This window comes from Lactuca virosa, chromosome 1 (genome assembly GCF_052849685.1).
Source record: "Lactuca virosa cultivar CGN04683 chromosome 1, Lactuca_virosa_CGN04683_v6, whole genome shotgun sequence".
NCBI lineage: Eukaryota > Viridiplantae > Streptophyta > Magnoliopsida > Asterales > Asteraceae > Lactuca > Lactuca virosa.
In genome coordinates, this window is record NC_136426.1 from 107,974,430 (window position 1) to 107,992,891 (window position 18,462).

At 30.9% G+C, this 18,462-nt stretch overlaps 1 protein-coding gene across 38 annotated transcripts; it reads left to right on the forward strand.

Annotated features, from left to right (window-relative positions):
• Positions 1–8,362: 8,362 nt before the first annotated feature.
• LOC145155623 (putative protein S-acyltransferase 23) lies at positions 8,363–17,370 on the forward strand. Of its 38 annotated transcripts, none has more exons than XM_079075646.1 (24): positions 8,363–8,806; positions 8,884–8,974; positions 9,177–9,273; positions 9,355–9,382; positions 9,455–9,610; positions 9,723–9,991; positions 10,152–10,252; positions 10,343–10,508; positions 10,586–10,834; positions 11,347–11,437; positions 11,620–11,822; positions 11,917–12,000; positions 12,679–12,737; positions 12,840–12,939; positions 13,425–13,496; positions 13,595–13,661; positions 13,767–13,820; positions 13,932–14,060; positions 15,511–15,806; positions 15,899–16,048; positions 16,142–16,215; positions 16,320–16,396; positions 16,667–16,702; positions 16,797–17,047. In XM_079075646.1, the coding sequence occupies exons 1-4, from the start codon at positions 8,612–8,614 to the stop codon at positions 9,359–9,361; spliced, it is 390 nt and encodes a 129-aa protein (XP_078931772.1). In that variant the 5' UTR covers positions 8,363–8,611; the 3' UTR covers positions 9,362–9,382; positions 9,455–9,610; positions 9,723–9,991; positions 10,152–10,252; positions 10,343–10,508; positions 10,586–10,834; positions 11,347–11,437; positions 11,620–11,822; positions 11,917–12,000; positions 12,679–12,737; positions 12,840–12,939; positions 13,425–13,496; positions 13,595–13,661; positions 13,767–13,820; positions 13,932–14,060; positions 15,511–15,806; positions 15,899–16,048; positions 16,142–16,215; positions 16,320–16,396; positions 16,667–16,702; positions 16,797–17,047. The 38 variants fall into 38 exon arrangements, with proteins under 38 accessions (XP_078931772.1, XP_078931773.1, XP_078931770.1 ...); XM_079075647.1 differs by having other exon boundaries at positions 9,503–9,610; XM_079075644.1 differs by having other exon boundaries at positions 8,364–8,806; positions 9,355–9,610.
• Positions 17,371–18,462: the final 1,092 nt, after the last annotated feature.

Sequence of the window (18,462 nt, forward strand, 5' to 3'; positions counted from 1 at the left end):
AAAAAAGATGTCAACTTGATAAATGTGTGACCCTATAGGATCATATATTATTAGCATTGTCACTCAATAATGATTCTTGGGCATACCCACTTGCACAAGATTCATTACAGATTGACATAGACAGTAGTTGTCGTTTAGCAACAAGCTACTGCCCTAATAACATATGAAGGGTTTCATCTTATTAACAGCCAATTCCAGGAGCTCTAAACTACAATTGTTACTAAAGGTGTGGTATCAATTATTCATTTGTCTCAGACGTCATGTTGAACTTGAGATATAGATTGCGATCAATCTTATTTAGTGTTCAACTTTGAGTAAGGACTTAGATGTCCAAATTTCAACGAATAAGAGGAACAAATCATATCTTGACTACATACACCCATCAATGTAGTTCATGTCATACCCAACGATTTCCCTTATGACTGACTTTTACGGAACAACGTTAAACCATGTCAAAGCACAACAATTCGTACACTTTAAGTCCAAAATATGTATCTTAGGTCTAAGAATACAAAGATACAACCTTGATCAAAAAATCACTCATGAATACGATTCATAAGATATTTTGATGCGGGTCAGGTCCGATAGTTATTGTCATAATCAAGTATCTATGAAGTTGGTAATAGCTCTTGCTATTTTCATCTCCATGAGAATCAACCAATCCATCCAAATTAGTCTTACCTCATAGATACTCCTACAACTATGAACGACTATGGATATTTAGAATAACCTAGTTATTTAAGGATTTAAACATGCTAATATACAACACAACAGTTATTCAATGAAAGACTCATATCCAATATATCAAGTCATTACAACATATGTTGTTTGTATTGTTCCAATATCCAAATACTAAATTTCAATCAAATACATCTACTTATATCAACAAGGTCCTATAGCACCATCTTGACTTTCATGCTTTAACTAATGAAGGAGCTATGCTAAGTAGATTTGACAAACTTGATTTATATAAACTTTACGAATACAAGCATATTCAGTTATATATATATATATATATATATATATATAACTTATATATAAAGAAAACTATTGATAATGTATTAGATGCTTAAATATGACTTAGATACCAATACTTGCGTAATTAGATTATTCATAGTCATAATGAACTATACATTAAGCATCTTTTATGTGATTCTCCAAACCACAATGTACTCTAACTCTTATGTGTAACTATAATTAAATTTTACATGGAAACACTATACATGTAACTTTCTCCTTCATTCATAATGAGGACATTCCTGATTGTGATTGAGAATCATCTCAATCTATTTGGAAGTTTAGCACATGTGCAACAACTTTAAACATAGCTTTCTTTCAAATATTCTGCAGATTAGGAATATTTATATGGTCCTCTCAAGTACTTTAGAATGTTCCTAAAAGTTATACCATGACTTGTTCTCAGATTATAATGGTATCATTCGACATGCTCCACGAATACAACTTATTTGGCCTTTATACATAATCATGACATATATGATTAATCCAATTGCTGCAGCATATTGAATACAATCATATTATCTAGTTCAAACATTTGCACTAGGATTTTTCGAAAAATCATTTCATGTGGTATTTGACAAGAATAACTCTCTAAGATTCTTATATCTTAAGATCTATAAGATCCTTTACAATTAATGTAATTTTACTTAATCTTTTAAGTTGCCATGATCTATCTATATAGATCCTTATTCCAAAAATTAGTATGCCGACTACATATAATACTAGGAATGTTACTGAGCTCCCACTAGCTTTTTAGAAAAAACAAAAGACTTCTTGATTTATAATTAAATCACACTATGTAATTATCTTATAAAAAAGAAGATTCTTACTTTGAGATGTTAGGTTAAATCTTGGAAAGATTTTCATTCATGTATGTTTTCTTCCCTAAAAACTCACTTACTCTTTATATTCATAATATCTCTAGGAAGATTAATCAAGCACATACTTGATAATCATACATAAATGCATCTCTATGTGTTCTATTAGTTTTTGATCAACCATTGAGCGGATTCAACAATAGTTGAAAACATGCTAGTTCCAAACTATGATGCATTTAGTTTATGGATCTTTAACTCTTTAAGTTCCAATTTGCTTCCACTCAGAAAGAGGAATTTTGAAGTACTTGTGTTTAGAATTAAAATTAGTGGGATGGTAGAAACTTCATCCTAAGCAATCATTTAGGACAATTTACATAAATAAAATTAGTAGATGCTAAAGTGGTTTAGCGTATTGTCTAACATAAGCTCTAAAAACTCCATACCTTTTAGATAAGGATAAACCATTACATCCTTAGCCTAATGAAAGTATTTAATCGACTTGTTTGGTTGGAAACATATATATATATATATATATATATATATATATATATATATATATATATATTTTGTTGCAGTGAGCATAATTCCAAAAAATTTATAAATTAAATAGTTCTTTTAAAAATATCATATAGTAGACTGTAAGGTCTATTTTTATCCGCTTCAAAAACATGTACTATCATCATTCAGCTACTAGCCAGGTGACCCTATCGCACTAGAGAATACAAAGGCTACCTTGAACATCAAATGATAGATCCAAGTGACTAGGTGATCTTGTGACACAAGAACCATACTAATGACGAGTGAGTGGTTTTGGACAGAATGATTTATGAATCGATTCCACAACTCCAAAGATGTTCCAAGAAGACTTGGTTTACAAAACTTATTTTCTTTATCACAATGAAAGGTTAATGATGGTCTCATTAAGTGTTATTTCAATCTTCACTATGAAACAAATTGAGCAAATCAAAAGTTTCAACAAAAACAAATAAAAGTCGTCCGTGAAATTGATTAAGTATATATCACCAAATTTGTTCATGGATTGAAAAGATTACACACATCACTTATGTATACTCCTTTGTCAAGCCTTTTGTTTTTTAACTACTAATAGATAAAGACACTTGCAAATCATCTTCCGATATAAATAGGATTCACATATATCAAATGAATCAAACTCATTTTCCTTCAAAAGTTCCATACTTTTGAAGTTGGTATATGTGTTTCATATTTATATAGTCATGATGATTCTGACATAGATAAGTTTCAATCAAATATCATTTGATTATATAGGTGTTATCTTTAGAACTATTAATTTAATGAAAGCTTATAGATTTACTTAATAAATGACATTATGAGAAAATATTCTTTAACACGAAATACATCGTTTCAGATCATGAATATGAACATCCATTAAACGATAAGAAAATCTAGATTTATTCATAAATTTACAACTGTTACGTGTTCGTATAAAATAGGTACAAAACATCTATTGTTTAAAGAAAGACTATAACAACACTTGTTATATCTTCAACACGAAATACCATTCATTTGTAATCAGTTTATTATTTCTTCCAATCATTAGCACAAAATATCAATTATTAGTGTCACCTGAAGTATAACATACTCAAGTGAATGCTGGAAAAATAAATAGTTCTATCATATATTTATCTGAAGTCTTGTCGAAGTCAGAATTCTTTAGCTCGATGAGATTAGAGAAGCAGATCCTCTTTTAATGTCCAGTTTCTTCCAAAATAGAAACAACATTAATCATTTAGACCATTTCTTGATTTCTGGGTTTGTGTTGTATATCCCTTGACTGAAAAATAATTCTATTTCTGTACACAATCTCTTAGATCTTCCTTTATTCAATGGTTGAACATATTTGAAGCACTTTCTATTGTTCTGATTGAATATCTGCTTTACTTGATGATACATCTGACATGTTTCATAATTATCCAAGACTTTCTGTAAGTCAAGGTCAATTACTCTAGTATGATGTGAGACACATCAATATTATCACACTAATACTTCCATCAAAGTATCATGATCAGACTGACTGGTTTGAAGAGGTTGTTCAAGTATGGGATATTTCATTATATATAATTTCTCTTTATTCTTAAGGTAAGAACCTCAAGATGTTATACTAGTTATAGAAATTATAATCATCAAATGTTACTGTCTCTTGAAACTCAACAAGAGAGAGGTTTTATGTGGCATAAGAGTATTGACAATTATTAATAGAATTTAACAAAGTTTCATTTGGTATTTTCAATATTAAGTCTTTAAAAATTAATACCTTTTATTGTTTCTTAAAAAATTAATTTACTAAATTCTAGGATCCAAGTAACGAAACAAGTAAATGGTTAGGTGACCTTTATCTCATTAACTTAATCAAACTCACTAGGTAGTACCAATTGCATACAATATGTAACTCCTAGATTGTGGGATCTTAAACAACTATTGCTTTCCTAAACAACTATTGCTTAACTTGGCATGTTCATCCTATCTATGCCTCATAACTTTTATGCTTAGGTGACCTTTATCACACAAGATTATGATCGAGTCATCCTACTTGAAACAGTTTGTAGTATTACAACTAACCAGTGACAAGGTGACCCTTTAGACACTAGAAACTACAATACTACCCCGAACACCCTAAGACAATCCTAATGACCACGTGACTCTATGACAGGAAGACCATACAAATGATACCGAGTGTTCTTCAAAAGGACGATAATGACTAGCATTTTTAGAAAAGGTTTTATGTTTTTACAGTTACAATTTATAAAAACATGGTCTCATGAATATTGCATGCATCCAACAATTCAAGTACTCTTTTGTAAAATTCATACCACTTGTTATGAGGTTATTTAGGTGCCAAATAATACTTCATTTATTTTCCATTAGTTGCAATCAATTATAAACTAAAATCCGACATTTTAAAGTTTAGTCGTAGATCGGTTTTAGGAACCGGTAATAGTCTTAATAAAACATCATTTTATATTTAAGACTTTAAGTTTTGGATGAGTTCTAAAATCACAATTTTAAATCTCCTTTTAATAATCAAAATCTTATGACTTCATGAATTTTTAAAATAAACTCATTTTATTTTATAAACTCAATTTTATGCATCTTATGATAAAACTCATATTTTGATAAACCAAAACATGAATGATACTTATGTTTTAAATCTCATTTGGCATGCATAAAACATAATATTAACATGTTGAGTTATGTTTAAAATACTAATATCATATATTAAGTTTTGACGCAAAAATTAATCACTAGTTTTATTATTTGTTGTTATAACGCTATAAACCGATTTTAATCTTTATAATAAAAACTCATTATTTATTATAAAGACATTGAGTTTATATAACATTGTATTTTAAACCATTTCAAATATTTTAAAGTTGTTTATTTATAAGTTTTAAAATAAAACTATTTTTAACAAAAAAAATCCATTTTAACCTGTAACCGATAAAAACGTTTTTATAAATATCCATTTATAAACATCTTATGTTATCTTTTAAATATTTTTTACTCAAACTCCAAGTGATAGTATCTTATGTTAAAATGTTTTTGACATGTAAAACTCATTTCATACAAAAAACATAACACACAATAACATAAAAATAAACATCACATGCATACATTTTAATGTGTATAAACCATGCCATGTCTAGTAATAATTTTTGTGAGTCATCACACGAATTATTAAGCATTTTCTAAAGGACTTAAGAGACACTTAAAAAGGTCTTCAAGCTCCCACTTGCCAAGTCAAGTCTTGCTTGCAAAAGGACTTCAATATTCATGTTGTAAAGGTTGTTGCACTTAAACCATTAAGACTATAATTAAGCCCAAAACCAAAAGTAGAAGCTCATGGTTGGGATTATGGTCTCAAATGGTTAAGTCACCTTAAAAATGGTCATCTCTTCATCTTATTACATTTAAAATAAAACAACCAGTTTAACTAATTTATTACTACAGACCAACAAATGAAAAAAATACGTATTTATCTATTACATCTTATGAATAAATAAATATCAACCAACAACAACATAAAGGTCCAAATGTATTGTTTATACACAACAACATATCAAATATAATAACAAAAAACTCTTTATTTTTTCGAAGGAAACTTTTATATAACCAAATGCATGAAAAATGGTTATATTTAAAAATAAACAATTTTAACCAAGAAGTTGTCAAATAAATCAAATATAAATTTTTCTTAACCAAAAGAAATTCATGCTTGTTTTCCAAAAACCAAATATTATCAAACATAAAAAACCATTCTAACAAATAAAAAATGGGTTTGATACCACTGATGGATTTTGATATAAAATATAAGTTTGTTTTTCACAAAAACCATAACGGAAGTCTTATAAAAATAATAAGTGTATTTTTAATTTACAACAAAACCAAACCATCAATGGCTTATTTATAGAGATTAGAATGAAATAAAAACAACCAAAGATTTTTTAGAATGACAACCTTTGAAGTCTTTGAACCCACTTGGTTTTGGGGTGTTGATGAAGATAGAAAAATCAAAGAATATGATTTCTCTATGTGTATCCACCATCAAGAGTAATATACATGGAATGCTAGTTCCTTCTTGTATTCTTGAGTGTATTAAGCCTTTAAGTACTTAACTCAAATAAGAACTAAATTAGACAACTCAAGAGGGCGTCTAATCTTGCAACAATCTTCAAAGTACAACAAAGAGAAAGAGGTGGTTTCAGCCATAGAGAGGAATGTACAGAATTCACTAGAAAACTAGCCAAAAACTCATGCAAAGCACTCTCTTATATACCTATACAAAAGCAAAAGCAACCCCATTAAATAATACAAAGTAATCGCCTTACTTTAGAGGCATGAGAGACAAAGAAGGGAGGTTGACAAGCAACCTTTCATGCCCTTACCTAGTTTCGGCCATACCCTTCAAGAGAGAATGATTCTTTTATTTTATTATAAACTCAAAGTTTATAAAATATAAACTTTGTTCTTAGGTAAAAGACAAGAATCCAACTAGTCCAAAAGGTTGTACATGACTTATTAATTCATATCATATGAAATAATAACTAGTTATACTCTTATAATTTTTATTTTCACAAAACAATAATTATTTTGTAATTAAATACAAGAAATTATATTATTTATTAATAATCATATTAATAATAAACATACAAAATGTGTCAACTTAATGAATATGTGACCCTATAGTACAACATATCATTAACAATGTCGTTCAATAATGATTTTTAGACATATAGATTCAACAAACACTTATTTTAATCGTTTGTAAGTATAATTAATAATTTGATTTTAGTGTGAACCTGTAAATAGTCTTAGACATGTTAGGCTAGAAAGTAACTATGTAAATAGTCTTAGACATGTTAGGTCAGAAAGTAACTATAAATTTGTTAGGCTAAAAAGTAACTATGGATTTGTTGTTTGGATTTCATCTTTTATGAGGTTGATTTCTATGATTTGACATTAGATATGATTTTTTGATCTAGTATTCAAGTTTCATCTTTTATTATATTTTTTTTTGTCACAAGTACTTGTATTCTTATTTAATTCATAAATTTGTAATTGTTTTATGAATTAAAACAAATAACAAACATTGAATTAATTCTAATAAATAATTTAATTTTGTTGTAAACTTATATTAAACTTCATGAAACTTTTCAATACATTCTAGGAGTTCATATAAATTGATTTAGTAAGGTTATGTTTAGATAAAGAGTTTGTTGAAACTAGATGTTTTGATAAACAAGAAAATGCTAGGACTTGTTAATATTTCCTAATACAACTTAGATTTGAATTTAATTTGTCATCAGATCATAAAAGTAACTTGTATAATTGATGGAATGAACACAAAATATATATGATATTACTTCTTTTTGTTTCTTTCAACTACTTTTAGTGCATGTTAAAGAATTGATTAATTTATTAAACATAAAATTCATCCATTTATTTTATAATTATTTGTTTTAAGACTTGTACGTTTTATGCAAAAGGGGCATTTGATATTTGATTTGTATCATTGCAGACTCGAAGCCAACTTCTTCTATACTATCATATAGTATACACAATATTATATTATGTAACATTTTTTGCAGCCTTAATATCATTTGTTGGTTTGACAACCAAACAAACAATAAAACGAACAAGTGGTTAGTGGCTGAGTGTTAGAATTACAATGAGATTAGGGTTCGTCGGTCATTGGCCTATTGGCCTCATAGTTATTCTGTTGACTTTTAATATTAAGTTAAATATAAACTAAATATAAATATTATATTAAATGAATTGATTAGTTGAAAATTTCAATCATTCTTAATCTATTTATTTAAATATTATCTATTTATTTAATTATGTAAACATAATGCCCCATTATTATATATATTAAAGTTATGAAACTTAGCAACAGTAAAATCGCTCCTTTTTTGTCTATTTCAGTCCATGTAGTTTTCGTATTTCTGTTTAGGTTTATTTTTTCAATTTAGTACCTTAAACAGTACCTCACCAGGATACTGTTCATCGGTTACTACATACTTACGCCTTTTACTTCCGGATCCTTCCACCGTCTTCCTTTTATCTCCCACCGCTTCTTCATCTCGACCCTTCCAGCCTCTGTGAGGGTTTCTCTGCAAGAAACCCAATTTCAAGTTGCAATCTTCAACCACTCCACAAAGGAGTGATTCTCCTTCAAATCCCATCTCAAGAAGTTGTTTCTAGCACTCCCAAATCAAAACCCCAAACTATACAAAAAAATGCCTTCATCAGAGATCGAAATTTTATCAGTCTTTCACGTCTTTAGCGCTCCTGCTTATGGCGATCTGCTGAAATTGCGAAAATTCGTCGAAGATGATGTTGTTTCTCTCTCTCAACCTGATGCAAATGGCTATTACCCCCTTCAATGGGCGTCCGTCAATAACTTCCCCGATGTTGCTCAGTACATTATCGAGGTATGCTTTCATCGGTTACATCCATTCTCAAATATGGGCTACTTTTGTTGGCGATGTAGCATGGTGGGGATGTGCAGGCGGGTGACGGTGTGATGCTGACGGCGTTGCATTGGGCGGCTGTTGGTGGTTCAGTCGCAGCAGCAGCAGCAGATGTGTTGTTGCAGAATGGTGCTATTCTGTCCAACAAATACTCTTCTATTGGTTTATGAGATTTGAAACATTTGCCCACCAACTGTTTGTTAAAAGTTTTACTGATTTCTCATATTTTTTATGTCGTCTCTAACTAATACTGATCATCTATTGGTTTATGAGATTTGTTCAAACAAACAAATCAAAGAATGAAATATTGGTTTTTGTTTTTGAATCCCAGGTACTGAGGTACACTTCACTCTATGGGAAATACTCTTCAACATTAAGGGCAAATCTGTCCAACAAATACTCTTCAAACATTGGTTTTACACTGCAAGGTATGGAATTATAGATAGCTAACATTCGTCTTTGTTTTAACACTCAGTGTGAATTTAATTTCTTTTAGTTGGGTTAATCAGAATGTAGGAAATGAAGCCTTTCAGAATGGTAAGCATACAGAAGCAGTAGATCATTATAGTGTTGCAATATCAAAGAGTATACAATCACACTCATTTGCAGCTGTTTGTTTCTGCAATCATGCTGTTGCAAACCAATATTTGGGTGAAGTCATTGACGCAATTGGAGATTGGAGTATAGCTATAGCTTTTGACACAAGTTACCCAAAAGTAAAAATTCATTCGTTCTTGGAATTTCGGTTACCGACACAGAACCAAAGTACGTCTCTACAGTCCACCTTTTGTAATGGGTTAATCAGTTAATCTACACGACTAAATTTAGTTTGGAATATAAGGGTAAAATGCTCATTTACTTCCTAATCATTCTACAGAGCAATATTGTACATACCGTGCATCCAACAAAACTGAAAGCTGCAACTTGATATTTTTTTTTAGCATTTTCCATCCGTTTTGCCTCCAAACTTCCGTCAAATTATATGCTGAAAGGATGGGGGTCTGACTGCGACAAGCAAAGCGGCTCAGCAGCCCCGGCCAGAACCATTAGACCCCGACTTACAATGGATTATCGAAGGTGTTTTGATGTCGATTTCATCAAAAGGTGGTCTGATGCCGACGATTTTAAAATCGATTTCATTCTTAGGTGGCTTCATTTATTCGCTTATATTTAATAAATTTTCTATGGAATAGAAATTGACCGACATACCTACAAGGATAACTAATTCCCCCTAAATCTGCTGACCACTAATTTTTAAGTAACACACTTCAGATGTCATTTGATTTATATTTATTTTGCTTTTCAGTGAGTTTTGCTATTCGAGAACACCACCGTTATATCCCCAAAGGGATTACACAGGGCTACAGTTCCTTGCTGTGGATGAGATTTCTCTGTAAGGAATTGCAGGTCTTTATCAAGATTTTTAATAGTTTTATTACAAATGCTTTTAATAGATTTATTGCAAATACCTGTTATATTAAGAATACTGTTCGTCAGAATCTCTTCAGACATGGCGATCTGTGCAGCTGTCAAAGGAGAAACAAGGAACACAGCTGTCAAAAGAGAAACAACCAACATCCACCTCTAAGATGCACAAACAATGGATTAACGGGTTTATTTTATGATGATGGAAAAAAAATTAATCTCATCCGGCTCTAAACAGGTACATATAGAACAACTTACATCGATTTCCCTTTGATTGTTTCGTATTAAATGTATGAGTTTGTTCTCATGTGTTAGGTTGTTTCTTGGAAAACTTCCCTTTATACCCCTCAATTTGCTTCAACAACTGATACAATAAGTGAAGGGTCAGTTCTTTCTATTCGATATTCCCTACATTTAAAGCTAATAGTTGTTCAAAGATCAAAGAATGAGGTTCACTTCTGGGTTAAAGAAACTGGATAGACTTTTAGTCAAAAGTCAAAATCGGAGTCTGATTCTATTTTATGGCTCTTTCGGACAGATTGTAATTGTATTTGTCAAAACCAGGTACATTTTAAGAAGTTATTTATCAAGTGAATTGGTATAAAGATTTAAAGTGTTCAATTATAGTAGATTGGATCTTTATACTTATGTGCCAGAGTTGATATCATTTGAATTGCTGGACACAAAGATGGAATGGAATCATTTTTCATTTTTCATTTTTTCTTTTTCTTTTTTTTTTGTTCAGCTTTCAACAAGGATTTGCCATTTTTTTTTCTTTTTGTTGAAAACAAATCCATTTCTACCGATTGGTGCCAAGAACCCGTACATCAAGGATTTTCATTCTATTTCATTTTTCATTTTTTCTTTTTCGTAAGAAAACAATCCCAGTTTAAAAAACAATCGTTCTGTTGTACTTCAAGTTCGGGAGGGTTTAGTATTTTCGATGATTTCTGCATCTAAGTAACAATCAATTTCAGATTCCATTTTTTTATCCGATCCAATTTTAAAGTTTTTATTTCATACTAGACCTATCCATCCCAATCTTTAATTTATTTCATTTGTTTCTGTGTTTTTAGGTTACGCCTGGAATTGAGTAATTTTTTGGTTCGTCGATTTAAACAGGACATTGAGATACCCTATTGTACGGTCACTTAGGATTTGGTGTAGGTATGTTGGAATGTCATTTAAGTTTGTGTAATTTTACGAGGTTGCAGTCAACTTAGTGTCCAATGGGTTACTTTTTCCATTATAATTGACGAGTATTGTCACATTTTACCAAATGAGTTGGCTATTAGTTTAAGCTACAAAGGAGCAACAAAATAAGATCTGTAATCTTTTATTCTACACAGGACCTGTTATGTAAGAAAATATGTTTACACCATTTGAAGCCGAATTGCAGCTCCAAGTTGGTTCTTATTTCAAGGTTCTAGGGAACGATTTTATGCACAGGTGATATGTTGGGTGTTTTTATCTTTTTTTATTTTATTTTATTTTAAAAACAGGTGATATGTTGGGTGTTGGGTAAACATGGAACTGCAGATGGCAAATGGTGGTGAGTATAACATGTTCACTATTAATGAACACCACTTTGCTTTATGAAACATATTAATCTAAATATAACATGTTCACTATTTTTCTGTGATAAGCGATAGCTTGAACTCTCTTTGGTGGCTGTCATCTCAGTTGATCCAGATGTACTGAAGAATTGGGCTGCATTTCAGGGCATTAAGGTACTTTCAGAAGGGTTAAACTGTCAATTTTACACATAATTACACATTTGTTATTCAACATCACTTTTAAACATAAGGGTAAAACGGTCATTTACTCTAAACAGAAGGGTGAAATGGTCATTCCCTCACATAAATAGTAATTTTTTATTGAACAGATGGCTTTCTCCTATCCAGTTCGACTTTTCACCATTTTGCCCCTGGTGTTTCTTTGGTGAAATTCAACATTTCTAGAGATTACTTTGCAAAATCTATCATATTATAGCAATATCATCTAATTACAAAGCAAATTTCGTTTTAAAATTGAGTAGCTTTTTTCAAAGTGGAAGTACACTGCTATAATTAGGTTGATATTTCAAAGTACAGTACTTTAATAAGAAAAAAAAAGTATAATATCATAATAGAAATAAAAGAAAGTAGGATGTTATAACAAACATAATAAAGAAAGTTGTGTTGCTATACATCCACTTACTAATTCCGACATCGTACTTTTTGACTTAGAACGTTGTACTTTGAAAATCTACCAATTAGAGCATCCCACTTTGACTTTATGTACACACATCTAAACCAAAAACACCACCCTCCATCCCATGCAAGTCTACTTAATCATTGGGTAAATAAAAAAGCACCATCAAATATTAATTTATTAATGGGTGTTTTGTTTTTTCTTCCCTTATGCAGAATACAAGATGATGCCATGCAACTTGGCAACGCAGCTGCAAATGGTTTCCATTTTGGAGGTGGTGATGTTGTCGTTCCATCTGGCAGATTCAACTTACTTGGTTTCATAAATTTACTTTAAATAAATTTAACGATTTTATATCTTTTTCACTTTTTAACAGGGAGAGCCTTTTTAAAAAATTGCTACAAGAAGTTGATAATGTGTCTTTAAAGAGGAAACATGTTGAAGAAAGTCTCATAGCTCTTCAAGAGACCGCAAAAGTAAGTTTATTGACTTATTAAATTGTTTTCTATGTATTTACTCAAATTAATTTCAAAATTTTTCAATCAGCTATTAGATGAGTTACCAATCTAAACTGCAACAGTCTAATATTTAGATTTTAAAGTGCAATCCTATAATAGAAGGGATTAAAAGTATGTTACTATAATAAAGAAATAAATGAAAGTAAGAAACACATTCTTCCTGTTCCAAGACCAGACCCTGAAGTTTTTGCCATGCTTACTTCTAGACTTACAACTTCAATTGCTCTAGAAAAGCTTCACTTTAATTACTGAAATATTATTTTATATGAAAACAAAAAAGTAACTTTAACTCATTTCGACGTGGTAAGAAAGAAAAATGCACAATGTGAATCCCTTTCGTTGACCTGCCAACAAAAAGAAGTTGTTGGGAACATAAAATCTATATACATGGGAGTTTATAAAACAATGTTGTAAAATGATTTCTGTAATTTTGATGATTACAGACCTAGAAACACGCCATGGGTTTTGGAAAAGAAATTGTGAAGGGAGCAGATGAGTACAATGGATTCAGTTGGGTAATTGATTTTGACTTCAATCGACACTTTCTTTTTCTACCAACTCTGTCTGCCTTCTCTACTTTGTTTCTGAGATTGGAATTTGCACTTCTTATCAGCTTTGCTTACCACATGTTCGATGAAATATCTTTGAGGCATTCACAACGATTGTAACCAGCTCATAAGGTTTCTTTTTCCAGCCAGTCTTTGAATGTTAAAGAAAATATTTTTTGAAGTTTCTATTAGTTTAATATAATTATTATGAAGCAAAAAATTGGAAGTATGATGCAGGTCAAATGGAAGGCTTGCAATTTTGGGTCTCAAACCACAAGCTTACCAGCAATGGTTAGTTTAATTTATAAACTTTAACTTTTATTCAATATAATGATTGATTTGATTTTTTGAATAACCAAACTCACAAAATATAATGGAGTCTTGATAAAAACGTATATGTAGGCACAATTTGGGCAACAGCAGTGAAGAGTCGCTATTCGATTCTATTTTCAGTGTTGAAATCTTAATTTGGGGTTTTTCAACACATGTCTAAAACATTAGCAGATGGAAACCTGTCTTTGGACAAAAGAGGTAAACTTTAAACATTTGTTTCATTAACTTATAGTTTTTATTTTATATCTGACTTTCTATGTACGACTGTCGTTTTGTATAATCGTCATGGGAATATTAAAGAACATTCTATATTGTAATATGAAAACTAGCTTCCTTTTAGTATGCGTTAATTAGACTTCCTGTACCATAACACCCTTATCTTTTGGATTGGACTAGAGCACCAGCAATTATTGGTTAAAATGATGATTTGTTCTTTGTAATGTTGAAGGGTAATCTTGACATTTAATATACTTGGTTATGACTGTTAAATTTTGTTATCAGTTAGTTGTTATATAAGTCACTTATACGGTGGTTAAAGGTAGTTATAGCGGTTAAAATTAATTGTCATCTTGAAGGGTTGTGATGGTTGTAGGTTGTATATATATATATATATATATATATATATATATATATATATATATATATCAGATTTATGTAATTAGTGTCTCAATTAATAAAAAATGTTTATGTTCCTATGTTAACAAAAATCTCAACCTGCACACATATCACAGAAGAGTGTTGTATAATATATCAGCTGATACATTAAGGATGAGAGTATGAAATATATTTCTTATTGATTTTGATTTGTTAATTTTGGTTGCGGTAGCTCAAAATGATAAGGTACCCATAACATATCCTCAATTATTGATTAACATTCCCATTTTATGACCTTTCTTTTAAATATTGCATTTTATAATAACTTTGTGCTTTTATATTGAAATAGCTATTGAGTCGACTCTCTTTGCTTGCTTCCAGACAAATGGACGGATATGTTGTTAAGGTGGTCGTGGGGGGGGGGGGGGGGGGGTTATCAAACTCTTATCAGTGCTGATATGGAGAGAAAGCTTGACCATATGGTAAATTCTTTATAAAAAAATTAAAAACAATCCAATAATTATTTAATAGTAGTTAAAAAATAAATATAATTATATTTTATTGGCTGACATGGTTTTTTGAAGCAAAAGAAGATTGGATTCATTGGTAATTATTATAAATACAAAAGATTTATTGTTAAAAATCTATAAAAAAGAAAAATAAATAATAATTATAGTTATTTATATGTATGTTAATTTTTGTTTCTCTTTTGCTTCAGGAACACTTCTTATTGAGCCCAAGGCTTTTCATACATCCTTATACAAGAAAATGTGTTATTTTCTCCTTTAAACGTTAGATCATTATGTCCTATTGTGCTTATTGTTTTCATTGATTTGCAAACCTGAAGGTATGCCATGTATCTATGTTTGTTGCTCCAGGTCCATGGTTTGGGATGTCTAATGTTTCTTACCTTAATAAATATTGAACTATCAATGAACATGGAGTGAGAACATTCTTATTTTCTGTTGGGTGTTTGATTTTTCGTTTGATTTTGTTCTCTTCTTGTTTTACGTCTTTACGTCTCACCCATATCCGTCTTCTTTCACTTTTGTAGGATAACCCAATCGATTGTTCATATTCAACATCGATCTCATCATTCTCTCACTTAAATACCAAACCGATGAACTCAGCTGGACCAGCAAGCTCATCTCAGGGTCTTTCACTTATTTTTTACAGTCGACAACTGCATCAGGTTATATGAAGCATACAAGATGCACACTGTTATTGCAATTGATTGTTGTTGCTGCAACTGATGGTCATCGAACCCAACTGCCATCAACTAATTTGGTTCAGGGGGAGACAAAAGGTGAGGGAGGGGGAGACAGAAGGTGAGGGAAGACAGGAAAGAGTGTAAGACCAGTTTGATTCATCATTTGTTTCTGAATATCACGATTTTTACTCTTTTCTAAACTTATTGATTTTGTTCTTTGTGCTTTTTTAAGTTTTGAACACCAGCTGCTCGACAAAACTCCTCAACGAAAAATCTGGTCAAGAGTGTGTTTGTACTTGGAAACTGATGGTGATCGAACCCAACTGCCATCAACTAATTTGGTTCAGGGGGAGACAGAAGGTGAGGGAAGACAGGAAAGAGTGTAAGAGCAGTTTGATTCCATCATTTGTTTCTGAATTTCACGATTTTTACTGTTTTCTAAACTTATTGATTCTGTTCTTTGTGCTTTTTTAAGTTTTGAACACCAGCTGCTCGACAAAACTCCTCAACGAAAAATCTGGACAAGAGTGTGTTTGTACTTGGAAAAGTGTATCATCGATCTCTTCTACCTAGATTAAACTTATATTTCTTACAACATGGTAAATACATTGGCACTTTTGTAGAATAACCCAATTATGTTTTTGCTTCATTAGGCAAACACTCGGACATATGGTAGGGGTTCATTTTGATATCAGGTTGTTCAAGACCAATGGCTGACAGAGTTTTAGAGGTTAGTTCGATGACCATTAGTGTCTCGATCCCTCTAATCCCTAGATTTGTAATCATGATAACTTACATCTCGATTATGTGAATCATACTACAAACTCTACAAGTTTGATTTACTACAAGTTTTGTAGCTGATTCGTTTCAATTGCATTGCTTTTACTTCTTTCTAGGCACACTCCATCGTTATGGATTCAACTTCACCCAGTCAAGTATACTTATAGTTGTTGTTGATTTCATATTTCACAGATTTTTTGTTTGTTTCGTTTCGTTGCAGGTTTAATGAAGATTTCAACACTTAAAACTTCTGTTTGTAAGTTTTTTTTTTTGAATATTCTTTTGCGCTTTTTATTTATTATTGTTCTATAGTTGTAAATTTTGTTCTCTAATAGCAAATTACCTTTCAGTAAACCCAGACAACAAAGCTTACTTCAAATCAAGATTTAGAGTGGTATCAGCCACTTGGTCAGGTGTGTGGAATCTGTCGTATATGAGACTAGAGGAAGGGAAACAATAGCCAGTACTCTGTAGGAGATTATGCGGGTTCGATTTCATTTCCAGGAAGAGGAGTAAAACATTTGAGAACAAATTGATGTCAAAATGACATTATGTGATAAAATTGTTGCTAGCAAAATCTGTTGCTGTCAAGTTGTACGAATTTTTACTGTTGTCCGTATGAAATATGTTATATTGATGGTTCTATGTTGTTTGCAGATGGATGCAATCAACGTTGACTATCAGTATGACCGGAATTATATTGAAGGTGCAAAGAGTGGTAGAAGATCATTTGTAAAGCAGCAAAGTAAAATAAAATTGACTCAAGCAACATACTTTACTGTAGCTACCAATTAGAACAATGTACTATACTTCCAATCAAAAGTGACACCTTCCGACCCCCGCAACGCGGGGGTCACCTTTCTAGTTTTAATTAAATGTTAAAAACATTAATGGTGAATGGGTTAACCCATTTCCGGCACAAAAGCAATTGTTTACCAAGCCTGCCAAAGCCTTGCCAAAAGGAAGTGTAGAATAGACAATGAATGATAGAAAGGAAGGACAACCGAATAGAAAAGTAACGGTTTCTTATTCATGCACTTTAAAATGAGATTTGACTCGACACAAGCTCTAATATTATATTAAGTATAATATTATATTGAATAGGTCAATACATTATAATGCAAAGCCCTTCCCTTCTTATAAATAGTAGCTCCCCTTATCACTCCAGATAAATGTTATTTACTCACTTGAACCTTCTGTGGAGATATCTTTGTTGTCTCTACACACTTGGCTCCATCCCAATAAATGTCTTAATCAACCAAATTCTAAAAACAAAACGAAGTGATATTTTGGAGAAGCCCATTTTAGTTGATAATGGGCATGGCTCTCTTGTAATTTGTGAAGCCCGATAAATATTCAACAAGACTTCTTATACAATTTGTTATTGGATTTGGGACTTTGGGTGTCCAAATAAATGCACGTATAATAAACAAATCAGATTTAATGTTAAAATATTATGTTGGGTGTCTCGAAGTTAAACTAGTTATTCTGGAAAGATTTTAGAACTGTTGTTTTGTAATTCATCAATGTAATATTGTTTTTTATATCTAATGGAGAAAATGTTTTTTTTTCTAATTTCATTAATAATAGAATGATAAATACAGATATGTCAATGTTTTTAGATGACACCGATTATTTTTTCAAACAAGTTTCTATTAAAATGTAACAAAGAGCTAGAAAAAAAAAAGTAAAACTTCAGCCAATTAACCCAATTTACATAAGGATTTTTAATTTATTTTTAATGGTTTTCTTCAGCTATTTATATCTTGATATCTTTGTTTTGTTATTTTAGGTTTCTTAAGAAGGATTTTTAATTTATTTTTAATGGTTTTCTTCTTTGAAAAGGTAGAGTTAAGAGTGTTGATTTGTTTATAATTAAAATATGGCTTTGTGTGTATGGTTGTAGCTGTTGGAGTTCACTATCATATGTATAATGTCCTTCGTTATTATTCGGATACGACATTACGAGTAGCGGAAGATTGTTGCACCTTAATCACATTTGAGTTATCTTCACAT